Here is an 18,088-nt window from a genome sequence, read left to right as displayed (position 1 = left end):
CATACAAAGTCTAAATATCAGTACCTATGACAATTTAATTACAAACAATCAGCATTATCATCGTCGTCAATTATTTGAAACTTCAACCTTCCTTTTTGCTGGGTTTGGAATTTAATGATGGTATTCTAAAGGGCTAAGCAATATGGTAATATGGACGCCGCCCGATCATCACGCAACACGAATGCCTTGGCATCTTGTAGACAAAAGCGATAAGAAATTGCTGGTGTTAAAGGCCCAACCCACAACAGTTTGGCCTTGGATTAGCAAGGTTCAGTTTTTGTTAAAGACCTTTCAAAGATTGTGGAAAGAAAATAACATTTCCCAGCTTCTAATAATACATATTGTCTCTAATAATACATGTTGATATAGCATTAGTAATAGTCACCTTCGTCATTGAGATAGGAAATGCAATTAAAAATCTAGGGACCTAGTTAACTAAATCCAAAATTTTATATTTTATATTTTTAAAATTTTGTTTATCGAGTTATTCTGTTCCTTTTTTCTTAATGAATATGTATAGTTAATGAAAAATGTATTTTAAATATTAAAATTACGTTATCATAAATTTTATTAATTTACAAATTAAAATTTTATTCTATAACTTTTAAATTTATTATAAATTGTTAAATTATATAAAATATGATATATATGCGTGTGTATTAACATAACTAAGATTAATTAATGTAATCAGTAATTAATAATTTCACTATTGTTGGAATTAAAGATGACGTCAATTTTCAAAACCCTTTTTTACTTATCTAATTTACATACATCCCGTTTTATTATTCACAGACAGAACATTAACCAAGTGAAAAAACAAATTTATAACCACAGAAAATATTCAGTTTGAATATGCATGCAGAGCTGCAACTAGTACTTTACAAGAAAGGAAAGTACATACCATGCATCCCGAGAAATATTCACATTGAATCCGCACAAAGCATACTCATTATTCAATTTCAAACCGACACATTCATATATGCCCTGAGCAATAGGCCGAGGTAAAACTAAAATGCAGCAAGCTAGCAATTTAAACGCATGAGATGAAAACGGAGGCGTGGAAAAGCGAAGAAGGAGCGCGGGCGAAAGCGAGCACGATTACGAGCGTAATTAACGGCACCACCCCAAAACGCTCGTCTGCACCGGAACAGTCGCAGGGTGAGGGCTCATCTGCAGGAGGTTGTTCGACACCGTGAGGCGGGGGAGAAGGAGGCCGAGGAGGGGAACGAGGCTGCGGAGGAGAAGGAGGCGGAGGAGAAGAGGTGGTGCTGCCGGGGCCTTGGTTTTGATCGTCGTTGCTTCCGTTGTTGGACTGGGCTAGAACTTGGACCTGGAGTTTAAGGCCCTGTTGACAGTGGCCCATTCTGCCACACACGAAGTATCGTGTTCCCGCTCCGCCTAAGTGAATCACGGTTTCTCCATTATCATACGTGGCAAGGGCGTTGGTTATCGTACACGTGTCGTAACCTAGTTGGTTTACCTCCACCACATCGTGAACTGGCGTGTACGAGAATACTGCCAACCAAACCACACCAAAACTTTTATTATTTTAGTTTGCTCACAGTTTAATATTATTTCAAATTCTGTTCAGCTTTGATATTTTAAAATATCATTTTTGTTTCTCTATTTTTTCTTTCTGAATTTATTTCCTTATTTTCAAGATTCATAAACTGAATCATTAATCTCATATAAGTTTTATTTTTACTTTTTGTGTAATTAAACTTTAAATCTCACATATGTATTGAAAATACCACAAAAATAATTTAAGTAATAAAAACTTAAAAAATACACAAAAAAATGAAGAATTAGATAAAAACATATTCTAAAATGTAAAGATAAAAATCTGAAAAATAAATCAAAATTGTATTAGAAAAATAAAGAGCAAAATAAATTTTAATTAAACCATTAATAAAAAAATATATAATCCGTTATGCCGAAAATGCCCTTGGCTGCGTCTTCGTTTTCGTTTCACTTCGCTAAACTAGCTTCCAGATAAACGAAAACGTACACAAGAAAACGTGTTTGTTTTCAACGATTCTGATAAAAAACATTCAAAATAGAACTTAAACTAATTAACTATTACTCTGCTGTTAATTACATTACACCTGATAGATTTAAACCATCTGAAACTCGAAGGTTTGCAGAACACGTTATGCTTGGCAGAAATTATTTTCTCGTAAGAGATAAATGCTTTCGTGCGTGCGTGCATACATGAATGGATTAATTAAGATGAAGATATATATGTATGTGTGTGTGTGGTGCACGCTGGCATGGATTAATGAAGATGAACATACATATGGATACGTACCGAGATCGTCTCCGATATTAAACGTCGTCGTAGACGACCAGGCCTGGATGTTGGAACGGAGATCCCAGCCTGAGGCTCCGCCGACGGTATGATTCTCGCCGCAGACGCATCGGAAAAGAATCGAAGTGAAAAGGATGACGATGATTGCCTTGACAGCCCACGCTGGCCTGAGTTTCTCCATTTTTCTTGGAATCAAACAAGAAAAGGAAAACTCAGAGCTAACTAACTGACAATAGAATTGCGCAATACAGAATTGGAAGTCTAGCTCTGAAAACGCTGGATGCAGTTGTCAACAATCGAAATCTGAAACTTAATTAATGTGACAACTAAGAAGTTATTAATACGCGAGTTCAATTTCTGAGGCGAACGAAAGAGAAAATACGAGGCATACCGAGTTGAGCTTCGCACAAAGAGGAGATGGCCTCTCAACAGAAGAAATTGAAGCTACCGCAAATTTAGAAAGTGAATTTCTGAAAGCATTGAAGAAGAGTGCGGAGGGAGAGAGAGTGCGGTAGAGTCTGAAGCTACGTATTGCGGTGGTGAGTTTGATAGCCGAGGGAGAAATTCTGTGTTTCCCGCCTTTATACGTTAAGAGAGATAGAGAGGTTCATACTCACAGATTTTGATTTTGCGGAGGGCAAACTACAATGCGAGCAGCCTCACCGTGACGATTTTGCACCCATTGATATATTTTTATGTTGTGATGGAAATATGTAAAGGGAGAAAAAGTTACCTATTTTTTATTTATATTAGATATTTTATTCAGCTTTGATTTTTTAAAATATCATTAAATTATTTTCACCATATTAAAGGCTTATTTATTACGACGTTAATATTCACGCTTTAAAAATTAGGTTCTTCTATTACCAATTGCTCACGATCATACCACCTTTCTAAGCCGAAAACTTTAACTAAAATTGTGATTTTTTTTTAAGAAAGTTATAATATGTAATTAGTAAATAGAAAAACTTTTTCAATTGTATTTTTTACGTTTAAAAGAGACCATAGTAAATATTATGATTTTATCTTCCATTTATTATATTATCAATTTTTTTGAATAACTAATACAATTCAGTCCAAGCAACGAAAAGTTGTATATTTGTTATCTATTCAGAGTCAAGAAAGACACAATCAATATGAAACATTATGTGTATGGTAATTATAAAATTATTATTCACCACTTATTATAAAGCTATTTAAACTAATGTAATTTTAACTATTGTTAAACCATTATATTTCCTTACCTGCTTAGAAAGATTATAGCCTGCACGGTAATGGCACTGCAAGATTTTCAGTTTCAAGGCAACTAAGATAAAGCTTCTGGCCATATGAACCATTGATAAGCAACCCAGAATCCAATGAAGAAAGTTAAGATTGCTATGTATGTTCACTGATGAATTAAAGAAAAGGGTGCACTAGAAAAGACCAAAATTAGGCTGGGGCATATGACAGCATCTCCGGTCACAGACTCTGGAACTGACACTGATAAGAAAAGAACTGTTATTTACTTCGGTCTTTTCATAACCTCAATCAATGGCTGTAAGGAAAAAGTGACAGAAACTACAGTACTGATCAAACCATTTTATGAACGACCATAGGCTGTGTGATACATCAACACCAAAGTAGTGCAAACGTGCACAGAATTTATATCCTGCTGCAGTGTGTTTGATTGCAAACGTTGTTATCAAACCTGTGAGGAAACATAATCTTCAATATAAATTGTTTTCAAGATATAAGCCATGTATCAAATTATGCACGTGAGACCAATCTCTTGCACTAAAACTAAGAAAGTTGGAAGCATGGTTATCTCAAATGTTTATCAACATGCAAAACTGGTTATCTCAAATGATGGAAGCATTGTATTGTATAAAGATGCACTTTGAGCTCAGTTCAACTATTTCAGGCAGTTCTACAGACACAGACCATGACAAATCTCATGATTTCAGTAAAATATATAAAAATATAAGGATCATCTGAGAATGAAAACAAAGAAAAACATCAAATCAACATTGTAATAGTTGGAAAAGAGAAGTACACACCAGATCAATGCAGCTCAAAGTTCATGCAACATTACAAGACCTTCAACTACAATGCTGTGGCATCTACACAAAGAGCTAGCTCAACAATCTACAAACATACCTCATAAGCCTTCTCCTGCAAACATGAATATTGATTTAATAATTTTATAATCCATCTTATTAGTTCCAATACGAAGTGTGCCAGGATATTGAACAAAAAATGTGCAATAAAAGTATTTCCGTCTTACAATCAAACGTTATCCAGCTAGGAGGTGTAGTTGAGAATTCCTGTTTAGCATTAGGGGCGGAAAACAAGCCAAAATGGTCAACAGTACCATTGTTCTTCATTCTGGAGTTGTCAAAATCAAATGATGCAGATGGCCTCCTTACTGGTAGAGGTGAAAGCTTGTTTTTCAAATCAGGAGACAGCTGAATTACAAAAGATAAACTTTTATCGGCTTTTTGTGATGTAGTAAATATTGGGAGGCAAACAAATCTTTTGAGTAGAGCACTAAGAGAATATTATGGAAAAAAATATTTCACAAAGAGGACATTGAATTCAATAAGATATCATTTTGATCACAGTATCTAATAGTAAACTAGGTAAAGTGTAAATGGCCACCCATATGCAGGGTAAACCATATAAAAGTCTCCCTTACCTTCTCAACAAAATTGCATGTGATTAGTTCTTTAAAAGATCCAATGTATAGGTATCAGTACAAGAAAATTCTTTATCAAGGATTGAACTTGAGATTAAACATGAATACCTCCTGAGATCCTGGTGTCGGAGATCTTATCGGAGGCGGAACATGGTTCATATGTTTCACAAAAATGCTTTCCTCAAGAGACAATCTCCTATTCTTCTGAATAGCACTCTTGGCCCCAGCAGCTGGTGACTCATTCCGGTTAAAGATTATTTCAGCTGACTTTGAAGCTGGTAGTAGTTCACCCTTTGAAGCCCATCTTTTCTCCACATACCTGGAAGATTTTAAGCAAGTTGACAGCATCAAAATATGGTAAATTAGATGGAAATTTAAGCTTATGCAAACAAGCAATGTTGTTCACAATAATTCCTTAAAAGCTTGAACTCACTTCGAACGAATAAATCTCTCGATTCCATATCCATTTCTGTCAAAATTTGGTGGTAACTCTGCCTCCCAGTGCTTATTTGACCTCGCATTACCCATTACTGCATAATATACAACAAATCAATAGATGAGCTAGGTACACATTCTGCAGACAACCAAAGTACTAAATGAATTCAGCTGCAAGAGAATTCAAGAGCCCAGTATTTTTTTCTAACAATTATCCTATCTTCTCTGAGTATCTAGTTTCACCAACAAATTAAATGGATATTACCTAATCTAATATAAATGATATATCTGCATACATATATATGGAATGTTCCATACCACTTACATGATTTACTAATACAATTTTGACAGACCAACGTCTAACCTTTCTGACATAACTAGTTAATTCCCTTGTTCTGAAAAGGCAACCGAGTTACTCACAGTATCTAACTATTTACTATCTCATAATATGCTTAAAAAAGAATTTCACTCAGAAATATAGAACCAAATTTTGTAGTTTCTTACATTGCATAAAAGAAACTTGATCGGGCAACCAAGTATCCAAAGTTGTGGATCGCACCTAGCAGCAAAATCAGAAGGCTTAGCCAATTGTCGATTTGAACACTGAAACAGAAAAAGAGATGTATATAAACCTGTGATATATGTACTCCAAGACTCCGGTGAATTCCTGAACATTGCAGGCAAATGAATATTCCTAAGTTCACACTTGCCCATCGAGGTGCCCTGAAATATTAAAATATATTCTTAAAAACCATGAAAGAAACCTAATCAATTTCAAAGTAAATAATCAGTGCTAAAACCCAAGTTGGTCCCAAAATCAAAGGATATGAACAAAGTGAATAAAAAGGAAAACTTTGAACTAAGCACAAACACAAATACTTTTGGATATAACACAAGTGCATATAACACAAGTACCCAAAATTGTTTAATACTCCCCCCCCTCCCCAAAAGAGACTTACTATAGTTGAAGATTAGCAAACTACACTGCCACTCCGATAGTTTCTTGGATTTTCACTCAATACCCCTTCTATGGTATTTCCTTAACTATTTTTGTACCATCAGAGATTTTTCTCATCCCGCTAATTCCTTAACACATTGCATTGTGTATTTTTTTAATCAAGTCATCACAGGTGCTAATTGTTTAAAAAGCAATGACTTAGGGGTCTTCTATCTTGCAAATAAGGTACAAATCTCAGAAACGATACCCTTATTTCCACGTCTCTCGACTACTTTATCTCATGTGAATTTTTCAGAAACAACATGAAGTGCCTATGTAATTTCCAGCAAACATGAAATATATACTCAACATAAACAATGTGTTATGGAAATAATGCACGTACTTTGTCCCGCAATCTGCACATTCCCTGTTGTCAGGTAGCTTAACAAGTGCCTCTAATATCTGCATCCATTCAAAAAACAAAGTAAAAGAAGTTGTTGCTAGCTTCACACGACCCAATACACAAAAACACATTGTCAAAAACATTATGATAAAGAAAAAAATCAACGTCAACCCAATTAGTCGATAGTTGATAGCACTCAACATCATCATCACCCAGATGAAGTGGCTGAGAAAAAATGAAAAGGTGTGGGAAAAGATTGCACCTTTGTGTGCTTGGCATGGAGTTCCTTGGAGACGGAGGCTTTAGCACTCATGTTTGCAAAACCTTCACCGTTTGTTGATGTGTCACAGCGAAGGAAGAGCAAACGGAAAAAGGGAGCGAAGAAAGGGGAAGTGGGTGGAGGAAACAATGGCCCAAAAGAGTGTCCTTCAGTTTTCAGCTCATCATTCATGCTTTAATGAGGGGTTTGGTTTGGTTCATTTGTGGCTCCAAAAGATCAGAGGGAAATACGGTTTGCGATGGAATTGAAAGGAGGAAAACACGCAATTCCGTTCGTTCCTTTAAATGCTAAAATCATCAGTTCCTAGATTTGGTGATTGATTCCAATAATCAACTTTGGAATTTGGGTGGCTTATAGAAACCACCATAGAGGCATGCATATAAGGTCAACAATGACTGCTATATATAACAACCACGTTGTTTGAGAAGTTCTCTTGATTTTTTTTTTTAAATCTTAACTATATTTTTAGTAAAATTAAAATTAGAAAGAATTGATTTTGACCGATATATTTTTTTATTTGCCTTTGTAGGATCAGAAATATTTGTTTGTACTTAGTGACTTTTTATTCTAATATTAATAAATATAATTTTTTTAAAATTTCGTAACACTGTTTTTTTTGGTCATTTTTAATATTCACTTGAAAACTACTGAATGACATTTATTTTATGAATTTTAAGAAAAATTATATTAGAAGTTTTTTGATATACCATAACACTAATTTGTGTTATTTAACCTTTTGTTTAATTTTAGAGAAACTAGAAGAGAAATTATAAAATCAAAATAAAGACTTACTCCTTTATAACAATTACAAACCTATTTTGGCATTTTATTTTATTTTTTAAAAATATAGAAAACGAAATTTTGATATTTTAATTATTCGATAATGTATTAGAAATTATCTTTAGTATATAATCATTCTAACTCTCTCTCTCTCTATATATATATATATAATATAATATAATATAATATGATAACTGGCTTTTAAAAAAAATTAAAATTATCATAAATTGTAATTTATTGACGTTTCAATCAAGTCGACATAATCAACTCCAATAAAAAAAATATATAGCTGTTTCAATTTAGTATTGAATTAAAAGAATAGTTTTAAAACTTCTTTAAAATTCCCGAATAATATAAGGATGAACTTAGTTAACTTTTTCTGTGTACAATATATAAAAGTTGAACACCCCAATTTAGACATTTTTTAAGGGGCAGTTTAAAATTTAAATATTTCATAAATTCTGTGTCTAACATTCTTTTTTATCCAAATGTGGATTAAGAACAAACTTATTTTAGATAATTTATATACCATACATCTGTGTATGAATGAGTTTAAATGAGTATTATGCCTTTTAATATCTCATTCAAAATAATTTAAGAAAATGTTGGTGAAATATGTTCAAACTTTTTTGTTAAAAGAAATATGGGATCATCCAAAAATGTCTTTAATTTGAATGTAAATAAAATATAACTTAATCCTTTAAAAGAATGTCTAAGCAACTTAAAATTTAACCATAGTTCAACAGATTAGTTTCCACACTTTTACCAACTTCCCCATGGGTGATAGCTCACAACCTCGTCTTGCTTCTGATGCAATTTGGATGATTGTCAATGGTGATTTTTTCAGTTTTTGAGTGGACTAAAAGGATTTGTCCTTTCAGATTTACTACATTTTACTATGAAAACCAAAACAGAGAACCTAACTGTTGTCGAGAAAATTAGGTGATTGAATAGGAAATTGATAACTTTATAGATGCAAAAGTATGGAAAAGGTATACTTTCACTATGGCATTATTAAAACATTTACCATTATATTTTTCCTTCAAAGGATATTGTACTCTTCTATTAAAGATTGATTGTTGTAAGCTAACTATCATCTTAATACGTAAAAAGTAAAACTCCAGAAATCATCTAACCGAAACCCAAATTGAATAAAATTACAAGGACTTAATTAAATATTTGTGAAGATCTATTTGGTGGCTCACTCTCTTGACTAAGCATTTTATATTCATCTCTATCATTACAGTGCACATCAAACAAGAAATCAATGCTGAAAAATCCGACATTAGCAGAAGACAATGACAAGTTCCCTTAACAACAAAAAAAGTCAAGTTCTATTCGTACAGTTCAAGAACATTAAATGTCCAAGTTGAAGGTAATGTTGAATGTTGCCACGTTCATCTTCAAACCTTTTTAAGTTCTATTAAATCATATAACTAACTTCCAAGTATATCGGGGTGACAAAATTGACGATGAGAAAACAAAACACTGATGCACACTCTTATTAAGACAAAATACGGGACAGCACTCGTTAACTTTTGACAAGGGTATGCCGAAGGGTCTTGTCCCAACGTCCTATGTTGAATCCCGTAACTGAATCTGAATGGAACTGGACAAAAAATTTTCACATGAAATCATAATCATCCAGAGCATCATATCGATCAGCAGGTATAAAATCCTCATCAGGCTTATCAACATTAAGTTGCTTTTTCTTTCCACCTGCAGTATAAAACAACGAAAACACCCAAATGAAATGAGACAAAATCAACAAAAATAGAAAAGAAATAAAGGACATCAAATATGAACTTACCTGTCTTCTTTTTACCAGCATTGGCATCTTTTTCTGCCTTGATCTTCTCATTTGCAATGGCAGTTACTGAAGATGCAATATCTTTGGCATCCGCCCCTTTTAGAGAAGTCATTGATAGTCTCATTACTGCCTTCAGCAAGCCAATATAATGAAAACTTTTCTGCATTTCGGAAAAGCAAATTAGAATGCCCTTTTGACACATATTTAAGGAACGAAGAAAGCAGGAGTATTTAACTGACCTCAAAAGAACGAAGCTTGTGTGAGATGAGCTCTGCATACTCCAAGAAATCACTTTCAGATTTCGGTATGAAAGTGTCAAGGTTCTTTTCATCTTTTCCCCCACCAAACAATTCCTTAGTGGACTTATAATCTGCTTCTTCAACTAATCTGTGATAAAATAAATAGGAAACTAGATAAAATTGCATTGTCTAAGTTAGTGATCTGCCTTTTTCTAAATGTTGTAGTCAATATGCCTTGCTTCCAATTAGTGGCTGACTTTCTTTATCAGAGCTAGATGACACAAACCCCTTAGATATCTTTATGTAAATACTGCAACTACTAAAAGTAAACCTATATATCATTGCACTTAAACAAAGTAGTTTAAGTAAAAGTCAAAGGAGATATAGCCCTAACAAAGCGAAATTGTACTTAAACAACACAATTAAGTGATATTTAGTAGACCATTTTATCATGCAAACAAAGCCAAATTGCATTAAGAGTAACTGAAACCAACTATGAAAATTCAGTGTTATGGCCTGCCTTGTTACAATTTTCCCTTGTTCACAATCATATTTTCCTAACCATACCTACACACTTTTACATGTGAAGTTCAGTAGCAAATTACACCTGTCAGTGTACTCATAACAAACATCATAAAAACAACGTCTGAATGATCAAATTGGATAAAAGACAATATACCTTTGTTGGCGAAGTTTTTCAGCCATGGCATCCAATGGTTCTTCCTTTACGGGTTCTATTGTCTTACCCTTCTTATCAGCAGCTTTATCAGAGGATTTTTTTGAAGCCTTTTCAGTAGGTTTTACAGCAGGTGCCGCAGGTGCCACAGGTGCCTGACAACATTATTCAAAGTAACCAAAAAATCTGGCAATTAACAACTACGGAGAAAACAGAAGAATAATTATTAGAAATACCAAATCAAAACTGAAGTAATCACGAAACTACCTGCAACTTTTTTAGTTTTATACAACCCCCTCTATAGAAGACAATGGACAGATAAACAAATATAAAAGAAATATAACGGCAGACTCTAGAAAATATGCATTTTACTTAATAATTACTAATGAATTATAAATCATATTGGCTAATAACTATAGTAACAGAAGTTGCATTGGCATAGCATAGCAGTAGTATAAAAGGTGTGTTAATCGCCAACAGGAATGTTATTTGACAGGAATAGGAAATGACCATCTTACTTCCCAGATCACACACAAGTACAATCATACACAAACGATCATTTGCTGTTACAGGAATGTTCAATTGTTCATACCGGAGCAGGTTCGTCTTCATCCTCCCATGATTCCTTCACATCATTATCATCCACATCCTCATCATCCCATTTGCTTTTAACTGGATCTTTTAATGTAAGATCAAGAGATGCAATTTGCTCATCCTCTGCAACAAACACTCTCAAATTAACAGGCTACAAAAGATAGTAGAAGAAACATAATATACAGACTCACAAACATATATTGTGTTTGAAATTAAAATAAAAGAGAACTGAATTGATTAATAGATGGAATCTTCTTTTCTAGGAACCACCAAAATAAGAATTCATTTTATTTTATTTTTAGTTGGACAGATTTAAAAATCAGTAAGAAGTGTCTGACTTTGAGTAATGTGATTCGCTTACAGTTTTCATAATTCATATTTACAATTGAGAATTTCCTTATAGGTTTAGCCATTTTAACTACTATTAAAAACAATAGAACCCAACTGTTAAAGTAATGGGCTTATTTAATCTTTACTGATTCAAACATGAATCAATATTACAAACATTTTTTGTTATGACGAAGTTCATAGATACAAATTGATAGCTTAACCAAATCCCATCCATACCTTATAAATTATTCAAAACATAGTGACAATGAACCAAAATATGAGCACCAAGCAGATTCATAGATAGTTTTCTCTAGTAATTTGTGAAACCTACAAATCTAATATCCTGATCCTCCTTTAGAAGAAAGGTTCAAAAATAACAATAAAAAGATGATGAGAAGAGAAAACGTCAAATATGTCTGGACACTGAAGGTAAAAAGTACAAAAAAGACTAATACATACTGAATGAAAATAATGAAACTTTTTACATACCATATAATTAAAGAATTTAATAAAAGAAAGCAAGATTCCAGTCATTACATTAACATCAAACTAACTTATGTGGATGTAAAAACAAAAAGTGAAGCCAATATATTATTTACCCCAATCATCCATTGTCTGAACTTCCTCAATAAAACAAAATACCAGAGTTCCCACCAACTGACTGCATAAAAAATAAACATCATTAGATATCTTAATTGAATCAACGGAAACAATGAACAATCAAAGTCCATCACGTCCTCAACCCACCTAAAATGGACTAAAAAAGTAAAACTGTAGATACACATCAAAATCATAAGTAACAACTAGTTTTACAGTTGTAACCTTAAATCTCATTCAATTAATTAGTCTTCCAACGTCACAACATTGACATACAACTTTCTGATAACACTGCCGACGTGACATTCATTAAATTTCAAAACACCACCTCTACACTCATGAATAAATCAAAAAATTAATCCACCACGGTTTTCAAAATTCCAAAAAGAGTACAGTAAACCAATTAGTCTTAGACAAAATTTGTGAAGATTAAAAAATTCACTAGAGTAAAAGACACATTAATCATATAGTCGCACAATTCCTATCAATTCAGAATCCTGAAATTCTCATATAGAACTCGCAGCAGCATTTTCAATAAGTAAAAACTTGTTCTTTCAAGGAAAAAACAGGCCCATTGAAAAAAAAAATTCAAAAAACTGAACCCATATCAAAGATGGAAAACACTAGCATCAAAGTTCAATCAAATATAAACGCATGCAAACATTGCAGTCAACAAAAGGGCAAAAAAAAATTATTTTGGAGGGTTTAGAAACAAAGAAGCTTCTAGAACTGCTACTTTACCGAATTTCCCTAATTTCGGCCCCAAAATGACAGATCCACATCATTATTTTTTGGAGAAAACCCTCAAAAATGGACGAAAGATGTGATGAAGTACCTGCAAAGACGCTGATCGGAATTAAGGACTGGGTCGATGGAGAGTGAAGTTCCGATTTAAGGAATTAGGGCACAAAGGATTTGATTTGTGAGTAGCCTCACTGGAGAATATAAACTGCCGTCAAAGTGAAACTTTAGGAATAGGAAGGGTTTTCTGTAACTCTGTATGGAGTGGTGATGATAAAAATCACTCACAACAAAAAAAAATCAATATATATCATTACAGTTCATCTATATAAAAAAAAACCTATAAAATTGTTTTATGTTTTATTCGTAATTAAAAACCCATTAGTGGATTTATAATTTTCTTGCTAAATTTAATCAATAATAATTTTTTTAACAAATATATTATATCTATACTTAATACATTTTCATTTTCATGTGTCACATTTTAAATATATTGAAATATATAGTTTTAAAAGTATATATAACTTTACATTTTACTATTTTTATAATTTTATCAGACTAACTAATAAATGCAATTTTTCTTTTTTGTGTATATAATTTTTACATATAACTTTATATTTTACTATTTTTATAATTTTATCAGACTAACTAATAAAGGTAATTCTTTTTTGTGTATATAATTTTTACATATAACTTTATATTTTACTATTTTTATAATTTTATTATAACAACTAATAAAGGTAATTTTTCTTTTTTGTGTATATAATTTTTTTCCATTTTTATCTTTTTAGTAATTAATTTTTTAAATTTACATATTATGTATGATAAAAAATATTTACAAAATAAAATAATCATCTATAGTAAATTTTTTAAAAAATATTACTTTTATAATAATCCATTTTGCAAAAATTATTCTATAGTTTATTAATAATTTTTATTTAAATAATTAAAAATCATTCTATAGTTTAATAAAGTGTTTGTTGAGAAAAAGTTGTACACACGTTTCCACTGGTTTTATATTTTTTCTTAATTTTTACAAGTAATTAAAATAATATCTAATTTCATAAAAATAATATTAAAAAATTTATATAATTTTTAATTTTTTAAATTTCTTCAGTTATTTCAAATAAATTATATAATTATTCGTAAGAAAAGTTAAAAGAAAAAAAATAGATAAGTAACATTAAAATATAGATAGTTTACCATTTTAAAGAAATGAAAATAAATTAGTGAATGTATGAAACTTTAACATTGTTTAATCTAAATGAATAAAAAAGAGAAATAAAATTTAAATAAAAATAGATAGAGACTAAAAAACATTGGAAATATATTTTTACCCTAATTAATTGTGTATATTATATCCCATCAATTAAAAGAAAAGAAGGAGGGGTAAAATATATTTTGTTCTATTAAAAATAACAAAATGCTATTATTAAACACACACACAAGAACAAGATTAAAAAAAAAATGAACATGCGATTTTATCCTGATTGTTTTTGTCTATATATACTAAGAAAGGGAGAAGCTAGCCAAACCAAATTGATTATAAACCATGATCACAGAAATTTAAACTACGAATTAGTGAAAGCTAGGCCACTCATTTTTCTTTACTGTTTGTGTTTAAACATTCATTTACCATTAATACAATCACAAATGCATTTTTTTATATGAAAACTCTCTTTTCTATCACAATTTCAACAAAGTTTCAGAATAAATCAAGTTGACAGTTTTCTTTAAACCAACGGCCAAAAATCATTCAGGTTAAAAGCACTTTTTTATAGGTAAATTAACCATACAAGGTATGCTAACTAAAACTTTTATCCACAAATAACATCATTACAACAATGATAACACAATTATATTTTGATTAGAAACAAAAAGTTACTTCAATGAATCGTGATGTCCAAAATTTAATCCAAATATGGTATTCATGCTTGCTTAGGGCAAAGATGGTGCGTCAATATGCAAAATCAAGGCGAAAATTTCATATTATAATTGTTATCTATTCCATCATTCAATCACTTCCACTAAAAATCCTAGTATCGAAATTCAATTTCCCTATTCTCCATCATAAAGGAGGGGTTGCCACCATCTTTATAGTTGATACTTCTATGAATCAAATCCACCGAGACATCCACCCAGCAAAGTTGAATGAAACTGAAAAGGAAAGTAAATAAAAGTCAATAAGCAAAAGCAGTTCAAATAAATCAGTCCCACTAATCATTTCAAAATTTAAAACAAAATTTTTGAAGTGACACACAGCAATTTAACAAGTAATAGTAGGAAGAAAACCAGACAGACTTTTAAATGTTTTGGCCTAATATCAGCATAAAAATATTACAGAAATAGGTTGATTGACAGCTTCCATCCTCCTTTTGGTCATACTGTTATCACTGATCCGATGTCTTTCCTTACATATTTATTGTTTGTGAGAAGTTACAAAGAACAACCCTGTAAGCACTTCTTTTGGAAAAACCGTTGACAAAAATATCAAAAAGTTTGACAGAAGCTCCTCAGATTTATACTTTCTTCTACATTATTAAGAAAAATTAACTAATCTTCAGGAATTGGAACGATGGAATAAGAAGTTTTATGGCATCAGGTTAATTCATCATAGGAGCTTTAGTCAGATTCCATCAATGGCATTATAGAAGAAAATGTGTCAAACTAAAATAACCTTTATAAACTCAGCTTTCATAGACTTGAATCTTAAATTTGTAAGACTTACCTAATTTAAAAAATAATTTTAAAAAACCTCGAATAACATATATGCATAAACATAATACTGTTAATACAACAATAATTCAATATTTCAACTTCACAACAAAGCAAAGAAACAAAACCACAGAGAACTATATCTACCAACGGGGCATAATGAAATGAAAGTCACACACAGGATCAAGACCGCAAAGATTAGACCAAAATCAGACTCATACAAGTGGATGAGCTCAACGGGTCAGTGTGACAGAAGAAGGAGCTTTTGCCTATTGCAAATAGCACAGGAAGTGGCAACTTCAATACAGCCAAGAGAGAGATGCAACTTTGTCACAGAAGGAGAGACAGGCATCAGAAGGGGAGAGATGACTTCAACACAAGATGGTTCTGTTTTTTCAATTTGACAGAACAAAAACTGAACTCTGTTTCGTGAGAATCAAGCAACAGAGAGACATAAGAGAGCTGAGCCCTAATCGTTTGAGTCCAGCCATAACTCGTCATTGCTTTGCTGAAAATCAGAGCAGTTATTAACTCACGAAATTGGACTTCAGCTCATGGTTTTGAACAAACCCACCCAATTAGTGAGCAATTCCATCAAGAAACTGTTCCAGAAACAAGTGAGGGCAATTTGGAGAGGTAAGCTCTTAAACTCAGACGAATTTATTTTTGAACACCCGGGGTTTGACAGCCACACATGGAATTGTGGAAACTCATTGAAAGCAATCAAAGCATCAAAGAAAAAAAATGCCAAGATTTACCACCATTTCTCCAAATCTTGACAGACATGATACATATTTGACCGGTGAATGAAGTAAACTAAGATATGCTACTAAATTTCAAGCTAAAGCTATTAAATCAGTGGTCACCACTAATTTTAATCGTAGTTCCAGCCAGTTGCAGTCTCATTACTATCCTTGATTTTGCAACATATAACGAACAAAGACAGCAAAAGTCGCAGCATGACAACCCAAAACACATTATAAGCAACAGCTACTTCAGCCAAACATCAAGGATTTTGAGATCATAATTGCAGCCACATTAAATGTATTTTTCTGCAATTTCCCACAATATCAAGTATCACCAATAGACCGTAACCGAAATTTAGAAGCTTAGTGTTGTGGTACCAAGCATTTTCTATATATTGACCAATAAAGAAAAAAAATGAAATAAATTTATCTAGGAGTAAAAATTAACTCAACCATAATATAATCTGCTAGTTTTAAATTAATTTAAATTTATAAACAGATTAATTTTCCTACTTCAGTTTTTCCTTCACATTTTCTTCTTATATATACAGTCATGTACAAATTAATCCTAACAGGTTCTACCTAATCCTTGATCTATTCTATACTCAGTTTGCAACTAAATTTTCCAGTAGGATTCAAAACCCAGCAGGAAGAACCCGATTGGGCAAACAAGTCCAAAACAATGGGAAGATAGAAGCTTCAAACTCACATCCGAAAAGTTTCAAGCTTCCGCAACGCGTCATTTAGACGAACTTGTTTCGTTGGGCGTCTTGGCGACAATGGAGAGGGCGTGCAGGCCGGACTGAAGCTCGTCGGCGAGGAGGTCATAGACGAGACGGTGTCGTTTCACGAGGCTCTGACCCTCGAACTTGGACGAAACGATCTTCACGTTGAAGTGGGTCTCCTTGTCGGAACTTCCCCTCACGGCAGCATGACCCGCGTGCTGGTGCGACACGTCGTCCACCTCTAAAACGGTGGCTTCCAGCGCAGACTGAAGCTTCGTTCTTATCCTGTTTGCTCTCGATAGCACCACAGTGGCTCCTCTCGAACCCATTGGAAAATATGAGAATGCTGTCAATTTAGGGTTCTGATTTGGGAACGGAGGAGTTTGCAGACGAAAACAGGAACAAATACTGGAGAAGGTACATAGCAAATGATACACTATCAAAATCAATCACTAAGCTAAAAGGTCTTTTAATTATTCTTAATATTTGATTTTATGCTGAACGACTTATTTGTATAACAATTTATTTATTTATTTCAAGTTAGTTTCACTGTTATTAAAAGGTTTTAATTAAGTCTGTTCTTTTTTAGGAGTAGGTTATTTCTTTTTCTTCAAATTTATTCATATAAATATTGTTTTAATTTGTTTCAATCTATAGATAATTTTATGTTGATTAGATATATATACAAATAATATTTTAGTTTTTTAAATTGAATATAAAAAATAACAACATATTTATCTGTCTTATTTTTATTGTCGACAAAAAAATAAAAATTATTACTTCAGAAATAATAATGAAATGCTTAACTTCATATTCATCCGACATCATTCTATTGAAAAAAATATATTATTATTATTTGATTTTATAGGAATTCATCGAAAAGTATTAGTAGATATTTTTGTGTATATTTATAAGATATTATTAATATATTTAATATATTTATAGGTATTATTTTATAATATAATAATTTATTTTTTATTATAATATAAGAATTGATGATATAACATTTTTAAGATATAATATTTAGTTATTTTTAAGTAATAAAATTTATATAATATATTCATTTGTTTCTGGAAGTTTGTAAACATAATGTAA

The 18,088-nt window shown here is 32.0% G+C and overlaps 3 protein-coding genes and 1 long non-coding RNA gene across 7 annotated transcripts; all 4 read right to left on the bottom strand.

Annotated features, from left to right (window-relative positions):
• Positions 1 to 839: 839 nt before the first annotated feature.
• LOC108345283 (uclacyanin-3) lies at positions 840 to 3,004 on the bottom strand. The gene is made up of 3 exons (XM_017583873.2): positions 2,700 to 3,004; positions 2,309 to 2,493; positions 840 to 1,515 (listed from the first exon to the last, which is right to left on the bottom strand). The coding sequence occupies exons 2-3, from the start codon at positions 2,487 to 2,489 to the stop codon at positions 1,031 to 1,033; spliced, it is 666 nt and encodes a 221-aa protein (XP_017439362.1). The 5' UTR covers positions 2,490 to 2,493; positions 2,700 to 3,004; the 3' UTR covers positions 840 to 1,030.
• Positions 3,005 to 3,618: 614 nt separating this feature from the next.
• LOC108345164 (probable ADP-ribosylation factor GTPase-activating protein AGD15) lies at positions 3,619 to 7,396 on the bottom strand. 3 transcript variants are annotated; one of them, XM_017583745.2, is made up of 10 exons: positions 7,023 to 7,396; positions 6,761 to 6,819; positions 6,053 to 6,143; positions 5,925 to 5,979; positions 5,419 to 5,515; positions 5,094 to 5,304; positions 4,575 to 4,755; positions 4,348 to 4,462; positions 3,887 to 3,998; positions 3,619 to 3,790 (listed from the first exon to the last, which is right to left on the bottom strand). In XM_017583745.2, coding segments are annotated over exons 1-8 (885 nt in total). In that variant the 5' UTR covers positions 7,212 to 7,396; the 3' UTR covers positions 3,619 to 3,790; positions 3,887 to 3,998; positions 4,348 to 4,460. The 3 variants fall into 3 exon arrangements, with proteins under 3 accessions (XP_017439234.1, XP_017439233.1, XP_052723136.1); XM_017583744.2 differs by having other exon boundaries at positions 3,619 to 3,998; XM_052867176.1 differs by having other exon boundaries at positions 3,619 to 3,998; positions 4,348 to 4,459.
• A 1,709-nt stretch (positions 7,397 to 9,105) lies between these two features.
• On the bottom strand, positions 9,106 to 13,103 carry LOC108344650 (uncharacterized). Of its 2 annotated transcripts, none has more exons than XM_017583088.2 (7): positions 12,902 to 13,103; positions 12,069 to 12,130; positions 11,138 to 11,262; positions 10,549 to 10,700; positions 9,870 to 10,017; positions 9,631 to 9,790; positions 9,106 to 9,539 (listed from the first exon to the last, which is right to left on the bottom strand). In XM_017583088.2, exons 2-7 carry the CDS (start codon positions 12,079 to 12,081, stop codon positions 9,445 to 9,447), a joined length of 693 nt encoding a protein of 230 aa, XP_017438577.1. In that variant the 5' UTR covers positions 12,082 to 12,130; positions 12,902 to 13,103; the 3' UTR covers positions 9,106 to 9,444. The 2 variants fall into 2 exon arrangements, with proteins under 2 accessions (XP_017438577.1, XP_017438579.1); XM_017583090.2 differs by having other exon boundaries at positions 12,069 to 12,126; positions 12,902 to 13,083.
• A 1,565-nt stretch (positions 13,104 to 14,668) lies between these two features.
• Positions 14,669 to 17,458, bottom strand: LOC108344935 (uncharacterized). Its single transcript, XR_001833598.2, has 2 exons — positions 16,978 to 17,458; positions 14,669 to 14,964 (listed from the first exon to the last, which is right to left on the bottom strand). It is a non-coding gene; the product is annotated as an uncharacterized LOC108344935 (long non-coding RNA).
• Between the last annotated feature and the right edge of the window lie 630 nt (positions 17,459 to 18,088).

Source organism: Vigna angularis, chromosome 8 (genome assembly GCF_016808095.1).
Source record: "Vigna angularis cultivar LongXiaoDou No.4 chromosome 8, ASM1680809v1, whole genome shotgun sequence".
NCBI lineage: Eukaryota > Viridiplantae > Streptophyta > Magnoliopsida > Fabales > Fabaceae > Vigna > Vigna angularis.
The sequence above is the reverse complement of the archived record's forward strand: the minus strand, read 5'-3'. Positions and strand labels throughout refer to the sequence as shown.

Coding starts and splice junctions, on each gene's coding strand:
- LOC108345283 (XM_017583873.2), bottom strand. CDS start 2,489: ATGGAGAAACTCAGGCCAGCGTGGGCTGTCAAGGCAATCATCGTCATC. Junction 1,516..2,308: donor TAATATCGGAGACGATCTCG/GTACGTATCCAT, acceptor TTTGGTTGGCAG/TATTCTCGTACACGCCAGTT.
- LOC108345164 (XM_017583744.2), bottom strand. CDS start 7,211: ATGAATGATGAGCTGAAAACTGAAGGACACTCTTTTGGGCCATTGTTT. Junction 6,820..7,022: donor TCCATGCCAAGCACACAAAG/GTGCAATCTTTT, acceptor GAATGGATGCAG/ATATTAGAGGCACTTGTTAA. Junction 5,305..5,418: donor GAGAGATTTATTCGTTCGAA/GTGAGTTCAAGC, acceptor AAAATCTTCCAG/GTATGTGGAGAAAAGATGGG.
- LOC108344650 (XM_017583088.2), bottom strand. Junction 10,018..10,548: donor GAAAAACTTCGCCAACAAAG/GTATATTGTCTT, acceptor ATTTTATCACAG/ATTAGTTGAAGAAGCAGATT. Junction 9,540..9,630: donor TGCTGGTAAAAAGAAGACAG/GTAAGTTCATAT, acceptor TTTATACTGCAG/GTGGAAAGAAAAAGCAACTT.